Source organism: Natrix helvetica (genome assembly GCF_964273705.1).
Source record: "Natrix helvetica genome assembly, chromosome: 4".
In the NCBI taxonomy this organism is placed as follows: domain Eukaryota; kingdom Metazoa; phylum Chordata; class Lepidosauria; order Squamata; family Natricidae; genus Natrix; species Natrix helvetica.
Window position 1 is genome coordinate 168,565,964 of NC_138550.1, and position 21,072 is coordinate 168,587,035.

Genomic DNA, 21,072 nt, shown 5'->3' on the forward strand with positions numbered 1-21,072 from the left:
CATTGAAACTACTTGGAGGTTTAACTGTCTTCAGGATCAACTGTGTAGGTGAATGAACGAATAAATCCTTCCATTCCCCACTATCCTGTCAGAGCTGAAGAAGCTTCTTGGATGAGAAGGAAAACATCTTCAAAAGAAAAAAACCAGAAAGTCCAGTTGCCTCCTGAAAAAGCACCTTGGGGACAACCAGGATCTGGATGACTGAGAATCTCTACAGACTTAAAACCGGATGTATTCTTCCAAGTGTGGTTTGATGTTTGTTTGTTGCTATTGTTCTTTCTCCTATCTCTTTTAGTGAGAAATGTTGCTTTTTCTTCAGGCCTCCAGAATATCTTCTTCCTTCCCTCCTTTTTTTTTTTGCAGTCATCCTCCTCTATTTCCACCCACCCACCCACCCACCTTCCCCTTCAAACCTGCCAAAAGAAGGACTTAAGTATCCCTAAACATGTTTTTGGGCAAGCTGTTTTTGGATCACCTTCAACCACAACGCCAAAGCACCACGGCAGGTGGGCAAGAGAAGGTTTTAGTCATTGTCCACATGGTGGGTTGAAATGCGAAGCTCCACATTTGCCAGCTCAAAATAGCAAGTTAAAGGCAGAGGCATGTTGTGTTTTTTCCTAACGGCACCGTTGCTAAGAAACCATGATTGCAGGAATGGGGGCTCATAAGTGAAGTGACTGTTGCCAACCATGTTTAGCTGAGTTGAGGGGCTTTGAGCAAACATGACTTGGGGCGATGGAGAGGGGTCCTTTCTGCGATGGTTGTGCCTACGTTAGATTTCAGAGAAGGACCTTCCAACCTTCTAATGAGCTCTTGCAGGCCTCAAGGGACAGATTGAGATGGAAAGAAATAAAGCCAGTCTGGATCCTTCAGAAAGTGGAAAAGTTAAATTCTTTGGTATTAGCTTTCCAGAACTGATAGTAGTAACGTCTGACAGGGGGCATGAGTCCCCATCTCATCCCAACCCATCTCAACCCATCTTAACTTAATTCAACTCATTCCAACTCAACCCATCTCAATTCATCTTAATTTAACTCAACCCATTCTAAGTCTACCCATCTTAACGCAATCCATTCCAACCCAACCCATCCCAGTCCAACCCATCATAACCTAACTCAGCCCATCCCAACCCAACTCATCCTAACCCAACTCAACCCATCTCAACCTACCTTAACTCAACCCATTCCAACCCAACCCACCTCAATCCACCTTAACCCATCCCATTCCAACCTCTCCTAACCCAACTCAACCATCTCAACCTGTCCTATCCCAACCTATTTCAACCAACCCCAACTCATTCTAATCCAATTCAACCCAACTCAACCCATTGCAATCCAACTCAATCCATCTTCCTTCCTTCCTTCCTTCCTTCCTTCCTTCCTTCCTTCCTTCATTCCTTCCTTCCTTCCTCCCTTCCTCCCTACCTCACTACCTTCCATTCATCCTTCCTCCATCCTTCCCTCCCATCAATTATACATCTTTCCTTCCTTCTTTCCTTCCTTCCTTCCTCCTTCCCTCCATCCCCTTCTTCTAATCATACATCTCTTTCCTTCTTCCTTCCTTCCTTCCTTCCATTCATCCTTCCTCCATCCCTCCCTCCCATCAATTATACATCTTTCCTTCCTTTTTTCCTTTCTTTGTTCCTCCTTCCCTCCATCCCTTTCTTCTAATCATACATCTCTTTCCTTCTTCCTTCCTTCCTTCCTTCCTTCCTTCCTTCCTTCCTTCCTTCTTGTTTCTCTTCCTCTCCTTCCCTCTCCCTCCCCCGTCCCTCCCTCCAATCATATCTCTCCTCCATCCATCCATCCATCCATCCATTCATCCCTCCCTCCCTCCCTCCCTCCCTGGAACCTATGAAATTTCACCATAAGGATCTTTTGAAATTTAGCAAGAAAATAAGACAGTTGAACCCAAGGCCAACATTTCCTCTGAAACTCTCAGAGAGCATCTGAAGTCCTAGAGAGGAAAGGCACCATCTACTTCTTTTTACTTCTCCGGTGCTTTTATACGAACCTGGGGTGGGAATCGAGTGGGCAGAAACATTTCGTATCTCCGTTCAGCTGCTGAGCTGAGAGCCGAGTAAATTTATTGCCAGCCTCACTGGAAATCCAGGTGTTTTGCTGAGATCTTTTTCTTCCATTTTATGTGCTGGCGTCGTTAAGCCTCTTTTTCTAAAAAGGAAAAAAAGGAAAAGGAAAAAAAGTACACACACATTTGCACACCCCGGCGGGGTTCAGCTGGAGGGGAGAGTGAAGCTGCAAGTAAAACCTTCCAGATGGAGCTCCGTTTAAAGGAACTCAATCCTGGGGCCTAACAGGCAAAAAACCCAGCATCCTATTAGCAAGGATGTTTAGTTAAAGTTTGTTGACTACTCGGATGCACGTAGCAGGGTGAATAAAGCTACAGGAAGCCAACCAAGAATGCATGCCCAGCCTGTCTGGCTGGCTTTGGAGCCCGGAATCAGCCTTGTTTCTCCTAGGAAGACAACTGTTGACAGGCTTATGGGTCCATTTATGGGATGGGGGCTGCTTTGCCATGGCAAAAGATGTCATTCTGCAGAAAAAAAACCCCACTTGTTTATTCTGGTCAACCACATATCATGGGTGGGTTACTGCCGGTGTTACTGTTGGTGTGCTGAGCATGCACACCAGCCGCAGTTGCCCGTAAATTCTTCTGCGCATGCACAAAACAAAAAAAGAATTAAAAACAGAGGTGGTGTCAGGCCTGCAGCCCTCTTTCCTTTTGGGTCTTTGGCCTGCCACACTTTCTATTATTCTACTATGCATTTTCTATGGTGGGAAAATGGGAGGGGGGATTGTACGGAGTTAGACGATATGTAGCCATAACTACATTCTTTCTAGAAAGCCAAGGTCATCCTTTGTCTCTACACCTCTGCACCTGACCGGAACTGGGTGGGTGGAAATGCCAGCATGGCAGTGGGAGATTGGACCATGTATGAACTTGTGGGTGTGGGGGCAAGATCTTGAACTTTCAACTGGGTGGGGAAACCCCAGGAAGCTTTCAGATTCAGATTTTCCCAGATGTGCCAACATGGCTCTCTTAATAAATTAGAACTTTGAGCAATACTTTGCCTCCGACTCTGATTTACTTTTGGACGCTATTTGAAAAGCTGACAGGTGGGTTGCTACCAGTTCGGCGACCCAGTCCCAGTTTCCACTACCAGTTCGCCTGAACCGGTGCAAACCGGTAGCAACCTACCTCTGCCACATATATCAAAAGAAGGCAGCCTCCACTATCTCGTTAGGAGAAATATCCAGTTTAAGTTCCAAGCTGGGAGAAAGGCACTGGAGACAAAATGGACGCTGATGGTTTAATGATGAAGCAGAACTACATGGTTAGTTCTGGGCATCTGACCCCATGGAGTTGAGCGTGTGGGGTGCTGGTGTTAATACCGTCTCTTGGACTTTGACTTGAGCTTCATGTTCCTGTGCAAAAGCAAGTATTCTATTGGTAGGGGTTACGTAGGGGTCATGGTTGGCTCTATTGGTTGTCTGAGCTCCCAAGTTTGGTTGAAGCTTCCTGGGGATGATGCATTGAAGAAAATACCTGTAGGGGATTGTGCAATGTAGGGCACTCTGTGTCTTCTGCTAAATGGTAGTGGGTTAATCCTATTATGTCCTGAAGGATCATGTTCTGTTCTTCTTAATCTCATCATCCTGGAGCTGGAGGTCTTTTGTCTTTTAGATAGGATCGCCCAGTCTTTCTTAATGGGCACCAACTATCTGCTTGAGGCAAGGAGATGAAGCTCTGAGTTTCTGTCTCCCTTAAGATTTTTTTTATTTCTCTTTTAGGGAAAATATTTTATCCTGCCTTTTAAATATTCCTCAAAATATTTCATTCTCCTGGAGAGGGTGTGTGGCTTCCCACACTCTTCTAGTACTGATGATATTACCCAGATTGGTAATGAACTGTCACGAAATTTCTCCTTATTTCTATATTGAATAATCTTGGAACAAAATGCAGAGTTGGAAGGGACCTTGTAGGTCATCTAGTCCATCTCCCTGCTCAAGCAAGAGACCCTACACCATTTCTGACAGATGTCAGTCCAGTCTCTTCTTGAAAGCTTCCAGTGATGAAGCTCCAACAACCTCTAGGCAACTTCTGTCCAATGGATTGATTGTTCTCACTGTCAGAAAAATTCTCCTCATTTCCAGGTTGAATCTCTCCCTGGTCAGTTTCCATTCATTATTCCTTGTCTGGCCTTCTGGTGCTTTGGAAAATAGCTAGACCCCTTCCTCTCTGTGGCAGCCCCTAAAATATTGAAGATGCTATCATGTCTCCCCTGGTCCTTCTCTTCACTAGACTAGCCATGCTCAGTTCCTGCAACCGTTCTTCATATGTTTTAGCCTCTCAACATCTTTTTTATAGTGTGGAGAGCAAAATTGGATGCAGGACTCTAGCTGTGGTCTTACTAGGACATTATAGAGTGGCATTACTACGTCTTTTGTGAATCCATGTTTCCTCGTTCTAGTCAGCTCAAGCTCACATAAGACTCTCCTGCAGGTTTTTTTTTTTTGACATTGATGGTGTATCTGTGCTCCAGGTTGCGTGTAACGCACATCTCTTTGTGGGTGGTAGGATATACACGGCAGCGTGGGTGGTAGCGAAGAGAGATTGCCCAACCTACAGGCAAGGTCAGATGTGCATCTGTGTTGGTATTTAGAGAAAGTATATTTGTGGAGTTAAAGTTGGCTTGTAGGGCCTTGCTTGAAAAACACCTTCAAAAGGAAAAAAAGATGTCATATGAAGTACCATACTTTTCGGAGTATAAGACGCACCAGAGTATAATACGCACCAAGGTTTTGAAGAGGCAAATAAAAAAAAAAAAACAGTTTTTGCACTCTGCAGACCTCCCAAAAACAGCCCATTTTTTGTGTGAAAATGGGCCTGATTTTTGTCAAAAAAGGGCATGCATAGCCTTTTGGAGGCTTATAGAGTGCTCTTGGGGGCTGGGGGGAGGCAAAGTTGAGCAAAAACCACCCAATGTTTCACTCATTTCTGCCCTCCCCAGCCCCCAGCAGCACACTGGAAGCCTCCTAAAAGCTATGCACAGCCGTTTTGGTGAAGGGGGAGGGGTTTCGGGAGGCGAAAAAATGCTGTATTCAGTGTATAAGATGCACCCAGATTTTCAGCCTCTTTTTTTAGGGGAAAAAGGTGTGTCTTATACTCCGAAGAATACGGTAGTTGTGTGATAAGCCCCTAGCAGAGAGGGGACGGGAGTGCGTTACACAAGCAGGTGTGACCTCAGACTATCCATAATGCCCTAATTCAGTGATGGCAAACCTATGGCACATGTGCACCAGCCAGCTCATCTTCCAGTTACTGGCGCGCATGCGTGCATGACAATCAGCTGGCTGGCATGCATGCTCACTCCGGAAAATGGAAGGCCAGCACTTCCAGCACTGCTGCGTGAATTAAAGCCAAGTGAGCAATGGGCGATGTCATGCGTGCCAGGTGACATGGATCCATTTGCCACTTTGGGCACACGTGCCATAGGTTCACCATCACGGTTCTTTTGAGTTGGTCTTACACAGCAGGTGACTGACTTTCACCTTTCTGCATTTTGAACTTCATGAAATCCACCTTCCAAAGGTGCTTTTTCAGCAGGCAAGTGGACTTCCTCGTTTTTTTCTTTGAAGGCATTTCACTTCTCATCCAAGAAGCTCCTCCAGCTCTATCCAAGTCCAAGATAGTGGGGACTGGAAGGCTCTGACTATCCTATCAGAGCTGAAGAAGCTTCTTGGGTGAGAAGCGAAACATCTTCAAAGAAAAAAACAAGGAAGTCCACTTGCCTCTTGAAAAAAAGCACCTTTGGGACAACCGTGACCTGGATGACTTGAGAATCTCCGTAGACATGAACTCCATGGTTTCTCTTCTTCTTTTCTGCAGGTTGCTTGGCCGAGCCCCAAGGTAGAGCCTCAATCCAGATGTGAGAAGGCTGGATTAATCTGCCGCTGAACTGGGGGCCAGTTCTCTCTCTCTCTTTCTCCTGTTATGTCCAAGATCTGCGCTTTGCCTGGCAATTGCTTTGAGTTCCAAAGGACCAGGGGACTAGGATGAGGAGGAGCAATAGATATTCCTTGAACCTGCTTTGGTTGTTGCCACCGTTCTTGGCGTGGACCGTGGTGGCCCTTGACTTGGGACCGTCGCCGTGCACCACTTTGGTCCAGGGCAAGTTTTTCGGATACTTCTCCTCTTTTGCCGTCTTCCCGTTGAATGCTTCCCATTGCAATTGGATTATCCAGAACCCTGATCCTCGGAGATACACCTTGTACATGAAGGTCTTGAAGCCCTTGGGTCTCTGCGACCGCCAGCAGATACGCACCTACCAGTTCGACTCCTTCTTGGAGTCCACGCGGACGTACCTGGGCATGGAGAGCTTCGACGACGTTCTGAACCTTTGCGACAGCTCCACCCGCTATGCCTTCCTCCAGTCCAACAAGCAGTTCCTGCAGATGAAGCAGACCCTTTCCAAAGTGGACAGCGGGTGGGTCAGGTGGAAACCAGCCAAAGTTCAGGAAAGGGACTTCTCGGTGGAATATCTTGTGGTGGGCAACAGAAGTCCCAGCAAGGCCGCTTGCCAGATGTTGTGCAAGTGGCTGGATACTTGCTTGGCCACCAGCAGCAGCTCACATCCATGTGGCATCATGCAGACCCCGTGTTCTTGTTTCAGTGGCGAGGTATTGGACCAACCCAGCGAGATCCTTGGCTTTACCAAAAAGCAGGACGATTGTTTCAAGGATGGGATTTACTTGGAGAGTTGCATGAGTTCCACCAAGGACACCAGCGGGCTGGATTTCTTGGGTAAGTAGTGGATGCTTTGATTGAAGTTTCCCCCATGTAATGTTTGCCTGACTGGATGATGAGATGTGACTTCTTTTCTTTTAAGCCGTTACGGTGGGCCAACACAAATAAGCTTATCGTCCAAGTTAACTTGCTTTGATTTAAACCAGTTATGACCAGCAACATAGAATTGTTGAATTTATGTTTACAGACAAAGAAATAAAGGGAAACTCAGGTAAAGGTAAAAGTTCCCCTTGCACATATGTGCTAGTGATTCCCAACTCTTCTCTTCTCTTCTCTTCTCTTCTCTTCTCTTCTCTTCTCTTCTCTTCTCTTCTCCTCTCCTCTCCTCTCTTCCACTCCACTTCTTCCTTTACAGTTTATCCCAATCAACTGAAGCTTCATTTAATGTCAGCAAAGCTTAAATGACACAACGTGAGTCATGTGCAGCTATTCAGATTCGCAACGGGTAGGTGGACAAGGCTTAGCTTCAACAGCCCTCTTTTCATATTTGCTTCCTCCTCCCCCAAAAGGAAATTCTCCTTCCAAACAGAAAGTTGGAATCTCTCCCTCCTAGCCCCACGCTCATAAAGTTACGATGGACTTGCCAGCCTGACGTTGCTTCAAGAGTTGTTTTTATGCCTATTCTTTTTGAACAGAATCATACAACTTCCTGGGAATTTTAAGCTGTGCTGACATTTATCTTAATCTGAAATGCTAATGAAAATCAAGAGGGAAAGCGGGGAAGGGGGGAAAAAAGCAGGAGAGGAGCAGGCTCTTCCCCAAAGTTAAGATGTAAGATGGAAGCTGAATCGAGGAGAGATCCAACCTAAATTAAGGTGAACTTTCCTAACGATTCATCAGTGGAACCACTTGCTTCCAGAAGTTGTGGGTGCTCCTTCACTGGAGGCTTTCAAGAAGAGACTGGCCAGCCATTTGTCTCAAACAGTATAAGTTCTATTGTTTGAGTGAGGAGGGGTTGGACTAGAAGACCTCCAAGACAGATTCAACGTGGAAATAAGGAGAAATTTTCTGACAGTGAGAGCAATCAACCCATGGAACAAAAGTTGCCTTCAGAAGTTGTGGGAGCTTCATCACTGGAGGCTTTCAAGAAGAGAGTGAAATGCCATCTGTCAGAAATGATGTAGAGTCTCCTGCTTGGGTAAGGGGTTGGACTAGATGACCTACAAGGTCCCTTCCAACTCTGTTAATCTGTTAATCCCTTCCAACTCTCCTCTGAATTGAATTGAATTAATCAAGGAGATAAACACCCTAGAACTAAGGAGAAATTTTTATTCTGTTAAAAGAGAAAAAAACAACTTTTTCCAGTGCAGTGCAGTAATTTTGCAAAGTAAACTTATACTCTCAACTTTTTGCTTTCATATAATTAGTAGCTACTAGCCATTTCCATGCCAACCAACCAACCAACCACAAAACCCAAAGTTTCATTCCTGCCCCCCCCCACTTCCAAGCACAGAGCCTATTTGTATCCCCAAGTAGAGATAATCCTTGAGTTGCAACAGTTTCCTTGGTGACTGTTTAAAGTTACTGTTTTGACCTATGCTTCCCAAAAGCACAAAGACGACTCCTCGTCCTGATAAAACTCTTTTATTTAGGTGACAGGGAATTCCTCTCCAGAAAGTCCCTGCAAACAGTATTTCAAGAGATTTCACAGCTACAGACCTTTATCAGGCTTGGAGAGCTGCCAGGCCGATATCTTCTAAATGCCATGCTGTAGCAGCAATTACTTGACAAGAAATCAAGAACAGATCTTCACCCAAATGAATTGAACTAATTGTCTCCTGCAAACTCCACTCCCCTTTTGCTCCTCTTTATTCCCTATTGGAGGGGCCATTCACTGTCCCCCTGTGCCTTTACTCCCGAGTTGACCCTTGTTCCTTAACTGTTCCCTTCTCCTGGCAGCTCAGCACATGTGCACACTGGGAACAGGCTCCAGCTGTTCTTCTGCCTCACTGATGTCTGATTCCGAAGGCAGCTGATAACTGGCATATGGCTCTGGCCCCAATTCTGCCTCCAACACAGAGCCTTCCCCAGACTTCAGGACTGGCCCAGGTTCCTCCCCAAACTCCTCACTCTCTGAATCTGCCACCAGCGCCATTGGCCACTGGCGGGCCACAACCGTTATGACAGCACAGAGAAAAGTGACTCGTGACCATGTTTCACACTTATGACCATTGCAGCCTCCCCGTGTTTGGTCACATGATTTACATTCAGATGGTTGACAACTGATCTCATATTTATGACTGTCGCAGTGTCTGGGAGACCCCATGATCCCGTTTTCTGTCCTTCTGACAAAATGGGGCAAAACTCACTTCACACATTTCTGGCTTAGCGACATAAATGGAGGTCTCAATTGTGGTCGTAAGTCGAGGACTACCCGTAGAAAGCAAAACTAAATTATGTTGTTTTCCTTGGTGATGACAGTTACGTGACTTCTAAGTGGTCTTACAAACTGTGAAAGCAACAGATCTTCCTTGGAGATCGTGAGAAGTTCAAGAAAATGAATTAGGAAAGAGGTTTGCTGGGGCTTGTAAATGTTGATTAAAGGAATTTTGAGGCATTTAGTGACCTGGATGTCAGCTAATGTAAGGTCATCACACCATTAGCATGTACAAAAGAGATATAGCTATGGATGAGACGAATGTTGATATCATCTGATGACCTCACAAGGACATCCTGCTGAGTTTTAGGGAAGCAAACACTCAAGATCTCTAACGAACAAGAACCTTAGATCAACCCAGAGACATGGAGGATTACAGACAGAGGGGTCAATTTAGTCTCCAAAGCACCAGAAGGTAGGATAAGAAACAATGGATGGAACTTAACCAAGGAGAGAAGCAACCTGGAATTGAGGAGAAACTTCCTAAGAGTGAGGACAATTAACCAGTGGAACTGCTTGCCTCCAGAAGTTGTGGGTGCTCCATCATGTAGGTTTTCAAGAAGAGACTGGACAGTCATTTGTCTGGAATGGTATGGGGTCTCCTGCTTGGGCAGAGGTGCCAATGGTGCTTTTTACAAGAGGCAACTGGACAACTGGACTTCCTGCTTTGTCTTCGAAGACGTTTCACTCCTCATTCAAGAAGTGTCTGAGAGCTGAAGAAGCTTCTTGGATGAGAAGCGAAACGTCTTCAAAGGAAAACCAAGAAAGTCCAGTTGCCTCTTGAAAAAAAGCCCCTTTGGGACAACCATGACCTGGATGACGGAGAATCTCTACAGACGTTTAGCTATACAATTTGGGATGAAGACTCTTGGAATGGTGTGGGAGTAGGAACGGATTTCCAGAGGGGGAAAAATTGCAGACTACAGGAACCATTTGCACCACTCAGGTGATCCTGAGGACAGAGATAAACCTCCAAGTGGCCTCAATAAACCTCTAAAAGGATGCAAATGACCAGCTGTCTGCAAGGAGTATCATTCTTTTTATTCCCCACTATCCTGTCTGAGCTGAAGAAGCTTCTTGGATGAGAAGCGAAATGTCTTCAAAGAAAAACTAGAAAATCCAGTTGCCTCTTGAAAAAAACCACCTTTGGGACAACCATGATCTGGAGGACTCCATAGATGCTTGAGCAGGGGGTTGGACTAGAAGACTCCCAAAGCCCCTTCCAGTTCTATTCTGATTGACCAATCTTCCGTCTAAAGTTTGGATCTGGGCGAGATTTGGATTCAACACCAACTCAAAGAGCTTCAGGGATCTCCAAATATGGAGGTCCACCATGTTTTTCTTCCCACATAACCTTGCCTCTTCTTTCTCTTGGCTGCCTTCTCTGGGCCTGAAAGCAGATGGTGGAAACCAAAGGCAGGCATCTGAGATCTCCACAGAGCATCAATAAAACCAGCTATTATCCTAACCTGGTGCACCCACAGCAGGGACCCTGGAAGCCAATAGCATTGTCTTGGCAGATGGCTGTGTTGCTCTCATCAATTTTGCATGCGATTTGCATGACTCATGCTGAGCATCAGGAGGGAAAGATAAATCCTCTCTTACTCGCCTTGGAAGCCACCACGGTAGTTGCAAAGTCCAAGGAAACCATTGTTTGCTGGATGTAAGCGATGACATTTTTGATCGCCTCGGGTTTCTGGAGCTATCATCTTCCCATCGCATTTGGAAGAACCGAATGGAGGACATTGTCTCCTTCACATCCAGTTTTGGTCGCCACGATGTGAAAAAGATGTTGAGACTCTAGAAAGAGTGCATAGAAGATCAACAAGGATGATTAGGGGACTGGAGGCTAAAACATATGAAGAACAGTTGCAGGAACTGGGTATGTCTAGTTTGATGAAAAGAAGGACTTGGGGGGACATGATAGCAGTCTTCCAAAATTTGAAGGGCCATAAAGAAGAGGGAGCAAAGCTATTCTCCAAAGCACTAGAAGGCAGGAAAAGGAACAATGGATGGAAACTAATCAAGGAGAGAAGCAACCTGGAGTTAAGGAGAAACTTCCAGACAGGGAGGACAATTAACCAGTGGAACAAATTGCCTCCAGAAGTTGTGGATGCTTCATCACTGGAGATTTTTAAGAAGAAACTGGACAGTGACTTTTCTGAAATGGGATAGGCTCTTTTGCTTAAGCAGGGGTTTGGACTAGAGGACCTGCAAGGTCCCTTCCAACCATTAATCTGTTATTTTAGAACTTCAGTTGTGGTCTATGTGCAATTCTGTGAAAGGATACATTTTTATGAAGACCGTGAGCCTTGGTGGCGCAGTGGTTAGAGTGCAGTACTGCAGGCTACTTCTGCTAACTGCTGGCTGCCTGCAATTTGGCAGTTCGAATCTCACCAGGCTCAAGTTTGACTCATCCTTCCATCTTTCCAAGGTGGGTAAAATGAGGACCCCGATTATTGGGGGCAATATGACACCTCTGTAAACTGCTTAGAGAGGGCTGTAAAGAACTGTGAAGTGATATGTAAGTCTAAGTGCTATTGCTATCTAAGGGGCTGCCACAAAGAAGAGGGGAAACTATCTATTCTCCAAAGGCAAAACCAGAAGCAATGGATAGAGACTAATCAAGGGGAGCTCCAACCTTGGTTGGTTGGATAAATTTCCTGACAGTGAGAACAATCAACCCATAGAACAGAAGTTACCTTCAGAAGTTGTGGGAGCTTCATCACTGGAGGCTTTCAAGAAGAGACTGGACTGCCATCGGTCAAAAATGGTGTAGGGTCTTCTGTTTGGGTAAGGGGTTGGACTAGATGACCTACAAGGTCCATCCCCACTCTGCTAATCTGTATCTGTATATCTAACAGACGTATGATGGATAAATTAGTTGCCTGAAGAGGACCAAGTAGGAACGAGGATGTTATGTTAGTTTGATGCTCTAGATCAAATATTCATGGTTTAAGATTCTTCCCAGCCAAGTCATAATCTATTGTCATTCATGTGTGAAGAATGAATCCATAGTGATTCAAATTTTCTTCCAGCTCTTTTGATCATCTTGAGATAAAGGGGTCATCCAACAGATATGGGGCTAATCCTGCAGGGGGGAGAAAGAACAAGCTTTCAACAACATAAAGCGTAAAATTTTCCCTTGTCCAGTCATTGTTCGGATCCAGGCTTCCTTAAAAAGCGAGAAGCAGAGTCTTGGTCCTGGCCAAACCCCTTTTATTTGCACGACTGTTCATTCCTTTCATTCACAATTCCCCAAGGCTTAGTAAACAGTCTCTCGGGGGAATGTTTATCCACATGTACCTTATCTCATTTGCCGAGCTGCCAGATAACTAGTTTCCAAATGCAGGGCAAGGCCAAATTTGGCACAGTCTCTTATAGTTACAAACAGAACTTTCCACACTTGACACGACCCGAAGGAACGAATTGTTTCCTGCAAAAGCCCACTCCCCATTCGCTCCTTTCTTGTTTCCTATGGGAGGGGCCAATCACCTCCAAGGCGTGGCTTTACTCCCAAGTCGACCCTGCTTTCTTAGTTGTTCTTGTCTTCTGGCAACTTTGCACATGTGCACACTGGTAACAGGCTCCAGCTGTTCTTCTGCCTCACTGCTGTCTAGCTCTCTCTGTCTGCCTCCGACGCAGAGCTCTCGTCTGAGCTTCCCTCAACCCCCAGGACTGGCCCATGTTCTCCCCAACCTCCTCACTGTCTGACTCTGCTGCCAGTTCTACTGTCTGCTGGCGGGCCACAACAGTCATATCCAACACTGGGGCTGGTATTCATCTGTTTCTTGGCCGAAGGATCCGGCATTGTCCGAAGACACATCCGTAGTCATGTGGCCTGCATGGTTATACGCCGAGATGCATGAAACACTGTTCCCTTTCCACTGAAATGGTACCTATTGATCTACTCACATTTGCATGCTTTCAAACTGCTAGGTGGGCAGGAGCTGGAGTGAGGAATGGGAGCTCACTCCATTGCACAGCACTCGGGTCTTGAACTTCAACTGTCAACTTTCCAGCTGACAAGCTCAGCGTCTCTAACCACTGAACCATTATGCCCCATTTAGACAACATATGAAGTTGTCAATCCATGCTTCACTTTGAACAGTCTTCTGACAGGGCAAGCCTCAGGTATATAGACGGACTAGCACATATGATGTTATTTAGTCAGGTAATGAAATGTCTGCAAGAAAATCACCTGCTCAGAGAATACCAAGGACCCCAAAATCCTCCTCCTCCTCCTCCTCCTCCTCCTCCTCCTCCTCCTCCTCCTCCTCCTCCTCCTCCTCCTCCTCCACCACCACCACCACCACCACCACCACCACCACCACCACCACCACTAAACTCACTCCTTTATAGCACTGATGATGTTACTCAGTTGGGTAATAAAATGTCTGCATGAAAATAATTAACCTCAGAATTAATGAAAAATAATTAACCTCAGAGAGCACAAAGGACCCCACAACCCCCCTCCCCCTTTTCTCCTCCTCCTTCTCTTCTCCTCTTCCTCTTCCTCTTCCTCCTCCCACCCCACAAAACCCACTCCCTTCAAGAACTGATGATGTTACTCAGTTGGGTAATGAAATGTCTTGCAAGAAATCCACCAAGCTCAGAGAGCACCAAGGACTCCACATAATGTCTTCCTCCTTCTCTTCCTTCTCCTCCTCTTCCTCTTCCTCCTCCTCCTCCTCCTCCTCTCTACAAACCTCACTCCCTTCTAGCACCGATGATGTTACTTAGTTGGGTAATGAGACTTCTGCAAGACAACCTTCAAGTTGAGAGATCACCAAGGGCCCCATATACAGTATGAAGAACAGTACTACTCCCATACCACAGGAACTCCTTAAGAACTTGGGCTGAATGTATAAGACATTGAATTAAAACAAAATTCTACTCCATGCAAATTTTATTGCACCCGGAATGCACTGGGCATCTTGAGAATTATAAAAGGCCTGGATAGCTGATGTAGATTTAGATGCATTTATTATAGTTTTATTAACTCAATACCCAGGGCCTACATGCTCTTTTTAATCTTAATTATCTTTTGGTTGGTTGGAGTGATACCAGGTTCTGTATTATTGCCAACTTCTGTTTAATAATCGGCAAGATTGGGCAGGACCTCACTAGGAAAAAATTGATTTGATTAAAGTTGCTCTGAGTTTCATAATAACATGTAGGTTATTAGGTAAAGGTAAAGATTCTTTTTGCACATACGTGCTAGTCGTTCCTGACTCTAGGGGGTGGTGCTCATCTCCGTTTCAAAGCTGAAGAGCCAGCGCTGTCCGAAGACGTCTCCGTGGTCATGTGGCTGGCATGACTCAATGCCGAAGGCCCACAGAACGCTGTTACCTTCCCACCAAAGATGGTTCCTATTTTTCTACTTGCATTTTTACATGCTTTCGAACTGCTAGGTTGGCAGAAGCTGGGACAAGTAATGGGAGCTCACTCTGTTATGCGGCGCTAGGGATTCGAACCACCTTTCTGATTGACAAGCTCAACGTCTTAGCCCCTGAGCCACCGCATCCCTATTGTAGAGTTATTTGGAGACTTTAAATGTAGAATCTCCTGTTTACCTGTTTGTAGCTTTAATTTACTAAGGTCTCTTCACCAAAGCTTTGGTGCTAATGCCCTCGGGGTCTCAGTGGGCTAGCTGCATTGAGGATGTTTCACCTGTACTGATTGGGTTCAATTTATCCTTTATTCCCTGTTGTTGTTGTTGTTTGTAAAAAGTTTTATTTTTTCCTTTGGATATACATTCACAAATATACGTTCTCATGAATACTCTTAATATTTATCTGTTATCTTCTAGAATGTATCACAATCTGTTTAAACATATAAAAAGCATAATCGGGGATGCTTTCTTTCCACCCCGTACATCCATCTTATTTTACAACTACCTATGCCTTCTCCAGTCCCCTAATCCTCTTTGTTGCTCTTCTCTGCACTCTTTCTAGAGTCTCCACATCTTTTCTACATCATGGTGACCAAAACTGAATGCAGTGTCTCCTTCTTACTCTCTCTCCTACTCTTGCTACCCCTCTCTTACTTCCTCTCCTTTACCTTTTCTTCCTTTCCCTCCTCTTTCTCTCTCTCCTTCTGTTGTTGCCCTTGCTTATTTTCTTCTTCACTCTGATGGATTTTTCAGGGCGAAATTCCTTGTTCTTTTATTGACCTTAATATTATCTTTGATTTTATTTTTATGTTTTTACATTGCATGAGGCTAGTGAGTGATTGGAAAGGCCTTTTAACTATGAGGTCCTTAGTTCTTCCTGAGGCTGGTTGTTTTCTTGTAGACGTTTCATGACCCAATGAAGTAACATCATCAGTCCTAGAAGGGAGTGGGGGGGTTTGTTCTCTTTGATCTCTCTAATAGCAGTGGCTTGCCCTGTCAGTGTTGGTGGGAGTGTTTTCGGCTTGATTAGGCTGTTGTTGTTTTTTTCATTTGTTTGTCTCGATTAGTAGTGTTGGCAGGGCAAACCACTTGTACATAAAGAGAGAAACCCCTACTCCCTTCTAGCACTGATTGTGTTATCTGGGCAGTCCAATGTCTGCAAGAAAGCAACCAAGCTCAGAGAGCACCAAGCACCCATAGTTATCCTCCTCCTCCTCCTCCTCCTCCTCCTCCTCCTCCTCCTCCTCCTCCTCCTCCTCCTCCTCCTCCTCCCCCTCCCCTCCTTGTCTTCCTCCATTCCCCAAACTGCACTCTTCTAGCACTGATATTGTTACTTCCTTGAGTAATGAAATGTCTGCAGGCAAGTTCAGAGAGCACCATAGACTCCACAGTCCTCCCCCTCCTCCTCCTCCTCCTCCTCCTCCTCCTCCTCCTCCTCCTCCTCCTCCTCCTCCTCCTCCTCCTCTTGCTTTTGTTCTTCATCCATTCCATAAACTGTATGTTCCAGCACTGATGATGTTAACTAGTTGGGTCATGAAATGTTTTTTTTAAAAAAACCAAGCTCAGAGACCACCAAGGACACCACAGTCTTCCTCCTCCTCCTCCTCCTCCTCCTCCTCCTCCTCCTCCTCCTCCTCCTCCTCCTCCTCCTCCTCCTCCTCCTCCATCTCCATTCCACTGACATTGTTACTTGTTGAGTAATGAAACATCTGTTAAATAACCAAGCTCAGATAGCATCAAGCACTCTACAGTTCTATCCTGAGCTACATATATTCTCTTCCATTAATCTTTTACTCTAACCTTACTCTCTATGGTGGTTACTAGTATGATCATGAGAAACAGGAAGCAATGAGGAAGATCATGTCCATAGGAAGCAAAGTATGGTTGACACTTACTACTACTACTACTACTACTACTACTACTACTACTACTACTCACACACACACACACACACACACACACACACAAACAAGAACACACAAACAAGCACATAATTCCTTTGGAGCCCCTTTAACCACTCTGGAAGAGAAAATCCAACCTTTCTACAATACTTTTTTGAAAGGGTAGAAACTACCAATGGACACCAAGCATATTGTCCTCTCCTTCTGCTCATCAGCTCCTGAAGGAAGACCACGGTCCAACTAAAACAACTGGTGTCCCCATTCCACATTGGTTGTGGCAGTCTCCTTTTCATGCTCAGAAGTCAATGTCACACCATAGCAATTTTGCATGGTGGCGCACCTCATAAACACAAGGCTCACTGCCATTCCACATATCTTAGCCAATTGAGTGAATGCTTACCAGTTTGGAGAATATAAATGACCACTAAGTCACGGGAAAACTGTTTGACAGGACTGGTGGTTGGAGTTTCTGAAAAGTACCAGAATTAACAGAATAACAAGTTGGAAGGGACCTTGGAGGTCTTCTAGTCCAACCCCTTGCCCAGGCAGGAAACCCTATACTATTTCAGACAAATGGTTATCCAACATCTTCTTTAAAACGTCGAGTGTTGGAGCATTCACAACCTCTGGAGGCAAGTTGTTCCACTGGTTATTGTTCTCACTGTCAAGAAATTCCTCCTTAGTTCTAGGTTGCTTCTCTCCTTGTTTAGTTTTCACCCGTTGCTTCTTGTCCTGCCCTCAGGTGCTTTGGAGAATAGTTTGACACCATCGTCTTTGTGGCAAGCCCTGAAGTATTGGAAGACTGCTATCATATTAATCAGTGGAACAGAAGTTGCCTCCAGAAGTTGTGAATGCCCCAACACTGGAAGTCTTTAAGAAGATGTTGGATAGCCATTTGTCTGAAATGGTATAGGGTTTCCTGCCTAGGCAGGGGGTTGGACTAGAAGACCTCCAAGGTCCCTTCCAACTCTGCTAATGTATTGTATTGTATATCGCCCCTAGTCCATCATTGCTCCAAAGAAGTGAGTGGATAATTCTGTAGAAATTTCTTTTCCTAAATGTCTCCAAAATATGGCATGGTTAGAGCCCTGGCATCAAAGTGGAAAGCGGTGTGAGAAAGAATGTGGCAGGATATAACATCTGAATGGTGAAAGAGGGAAACTTGTGAAGTGCCCTCTGGCTACAGCAAAAAAATCATTTACTTTTGGTCTGTGCCTAGCATGCATTGAATGATAACCCCATTCCGCTAAATTTCCACATTAGCTTGCAAATTAAAGCAGAGGCACGCACCGGCTTTTAGCTCGCATGCAATTTTTGATAAGGGAGGAAATTTGGTCACAGCTGTCCTTAATGCAAGTATTGCTGCATTATTTGCTATTCAGCAAGTATTGCTATTCCTGGATGAGAATTGGACTGCAAAATTTAGGGAAGCTGTTGCAGTGATCTGAATAGTTTGGAAAATGTTGATTGGAATAGAAGAGAAGAGAAGAGAAGAGAAGAGAAGAATAAAATACAGAATGGAATGGAATAGAATAGAAATCAGAATAGAAATCAGAATAGAATAGAATAGAATAGAATAGAATAGAATAGTGGTAGCCCCTCAAATATCAGAAGACTGCTATAATGTCACCCCTAGTCTTTCTTTTCAGTAAACTAGACATAACCAATTTAGTTGTATTTTTTTTGGACGATGACAATAAAGACTATACCAGTGGTCGGCAAGCCGCGGCTCGCGAGCCAAATGCGGCTCTTTGCACATTTTAATGCGGCTCTTCAGTGTGCCGGGCGCCCGCTCCCCTCCCTCCTCTTGGGCTTCGGAGGGAAGCTTCTGCAAAAGCCGAGTGACAAGAAGTCTCCCAGGCTGTAATTTGCCAAGCTGTACGCGCGCGCCTGTTTTCCACGGCGTGGAGCAGCAGCGAGATTCTGCGCGGCGAGCGATGATTCCAGGGGCCATCCAGGAAGATGAGGAACGTGAGGGGAGACCCTGCCCCCCCACTGATGGCCCCCGGAATCATCGCTCGCCGCGCAGAATCTCGCCGCTGCTCCACCCGTGGAAAACAGGCGCGCGCGTACAGCTCTGTCAGTCTCTCTCTGATTCCCTCTCTCACTCCCTCTCTCTGATCCTCTCTCTGTCTGTCTGTCTCACTCACACACAAACACACACAGGTTGCCCACCACTGGACTATACTATACATACCCAGTTCCTGCAACCATTCTTCGTATGTTTTAGCCTCCAGTCCCCTAATCATCTTTGTTGCTCTTCTCTGCACTCTCTCTAGTCTCAGCATCTACTTTACATTGTGGTGACCAAAACTGAATAATTCTATCCCTCTGTTAATGTATGTATGTATGTATGTATGTATGTATGTATGTATGTATGTATGTATGTATGTATGATGTATGTATGTATGTACGTACCTACTTACCTACCTACCTACCTACCTACCTATCTATCATCTATCTATCTATCTATCTATCTATCTATCTATCTATCTATCTATCTATCTATCTATCATCTATCTATCTATCTATCTATCTATCTATCTATCTATCATCTATCTATCATTAAAATTCTACAAATGTCTGATCACATGCCATTTGGAAAGCAAACATATTTGTTCCACAATTAAATAATTGGATGATCTTTTGGCAAAATGAAATAGTGTGACCCCCATCCCCACATGTACCCCTCTGTTCTCTCCTTCCCCCTCATCTCTATTTTTCAACACCACTGCTGCTGCCCACGTCCTTTCCAGAGAGATAATACCACCACTCATGAGGGAAAAAAACAACCTTTGAAATATACATGTTTTAATTAACGGACTTCCTTGTATCAACTTTGTATTATGCAATAACAATAAAAATCAAGGAAAGAAGCAACCTAGAACTAAGGAGAAATTTCCTGACAGTGAGAACAATTAATCAGTGGAACACCTTGCCTCCAGAAGTTGTGAATGCTCCAACACTGGAAGTTTTTAAGAAGATGTTGGATAGCCATTTCTGAGAAATGGCAGTCCATTTTCGGCTGTTGCCAGTGACCTGAGGCTGAGGGAAGAGGACTGATCTAAAGTCCTCCAACTAGCTGTGTGTCTAAAGCAAGATTAGAACTCACAGCCTCCTGATTTGGTTCCAGTGCCTTTAATCACTATGTCAAACTGGTTTTCTGACTCTGTCTTGGTTTATTAATGAAAAATATTCAGCAACAGCAGAGGAGTGAATGCAAGATGAATGACTGTATTTTAAATAGAGGAAGAGATGGATAGAAATTCAGATCTTACATCTCTTTCTGAATTTGGAGAATGGTTTCCTTTTGGAGCAGATGGAATGTTTAATGCCTGTGCACTTTAGTAATTAAACCAAATCATCATCATCATCATCATCATCATCATCATCATCATCATCATCATCATTATTGCTTCTTCTTCTTCTTCTTCTTCTTCTTCTTCTTCTTCTTCTTCTTCTTCTTCTTCTTCTTCTTCTTCTTCTCCTTCTCCTTCTCCTTCTCCTTCTCCTCCTTCTTCTCCTTCTTCTCCTTCACCTTCTCCTCCTCCTCCCTCTCTTCCTCTCTCTCCTTTTACTCCCACTCTCTCCTCCTCCAGAATCCCTTCTTCGACTTCTCATCCTTTCCCTCCTTCACCCTCTTCCTCCTCCACCACCTTCTCCTTTCCCTCCCCTCTTCCTCCTTGTTCCCTCCCCTTCTTCACCTTCACCTTCTCCTCCCCTCCCCCTTCTTTACCTACTCCTCCTTCTGTTTCCTTCATCTTTCTCCTTCCTTCATTCCTCCCTCCTTCCCTTTGTTTCCTTCTCCTCTTATTTCCTTTGCCTTTCTCCTTCCTCCCTCCCTCCCTCCCACCCTTCTTTCCTCTCCTCCTCCTCCTCCTCCTCCTCCTCCTCCTCCTCCTCCTCCTCCTCCTCCTCCTCCTCCTCCTCCTCCTCCTCCTCCTCCTCCTCCTCCTCCTCCTCCTAATTCACCAAAGGATTACACTCCATGCATATGAATCATCTCTCTCTCTGTGACCTCAGGAGTTAAAACTGCAAAGCTATGGAAACCTTTGCACATATTTCACCTCCCAACCTCATGCAATCCCCAATCAAGTGGAGGTGTATCCTTTCCCCCCTTCTTTTTTAAGCCCTCCCGGCTAAATATCTCGAAGCCTCTTTCCCATGTCTCATTACCTGGACAGAATTTAATCTCGCCTCCATCACGGCCGGATGATCGGTGGAATATTTTTAGAGATGTCTATCGAAAGCACACGGCTCTCCACGCCTGACCTCACGCCCGCCAGAGCTGAACCTGCAAAGCTTTTATATGGGATTGCATCTACCCTGCAGGTCTGCCCCCCCCCCACCTGCAGGGCACCTACATTCCCACATAACAACTATAGAGTTGTTGTGTACTTGTACACTCGGCAGAACATCGAGTCTGGAGGGGAACAAGCCATCCACCTCAGAAAAAGTACAAATGCCATTTTCTTGGAACTCTCTCTCTACAAGCCGGGAATAACTCCTGAATAAATTTGGAGCGGGTGAGAAAAACAGCCTCTCTGATTGCTCGCCGTTTCTTTTTCTTT

At 45.1% G+C, this 21,072-nt stretch overlaps 1 protein-coding gene across 1 annotated transcript in view; it reads left to right on the forward strand.

The window, feature by feature from the left end:
* The window catches only part of LOC309391676 (adhesion G protein-coupled receptor B1-like), a gene marked incomplete at its 3' end in the record, with an annotated part of 120,917 nt that overhangs the window by 31,965 nt on the left and 67,880 nt on the right, over positions 1-21,072 (forward strand). The window contains exon 2 of the mRNA XM_081952341.1: positions 5,911-6,825. Within this exon, the coding sequence (XP_081808467.1) occupies positions 6,078-6,825 (748 nt within the window). The 5' untranslated portion in view covers positions 5,911-6,077. The remainder of the gene's footprint in view (positions 1-5,910; positions 6,826-21,072) is intronic.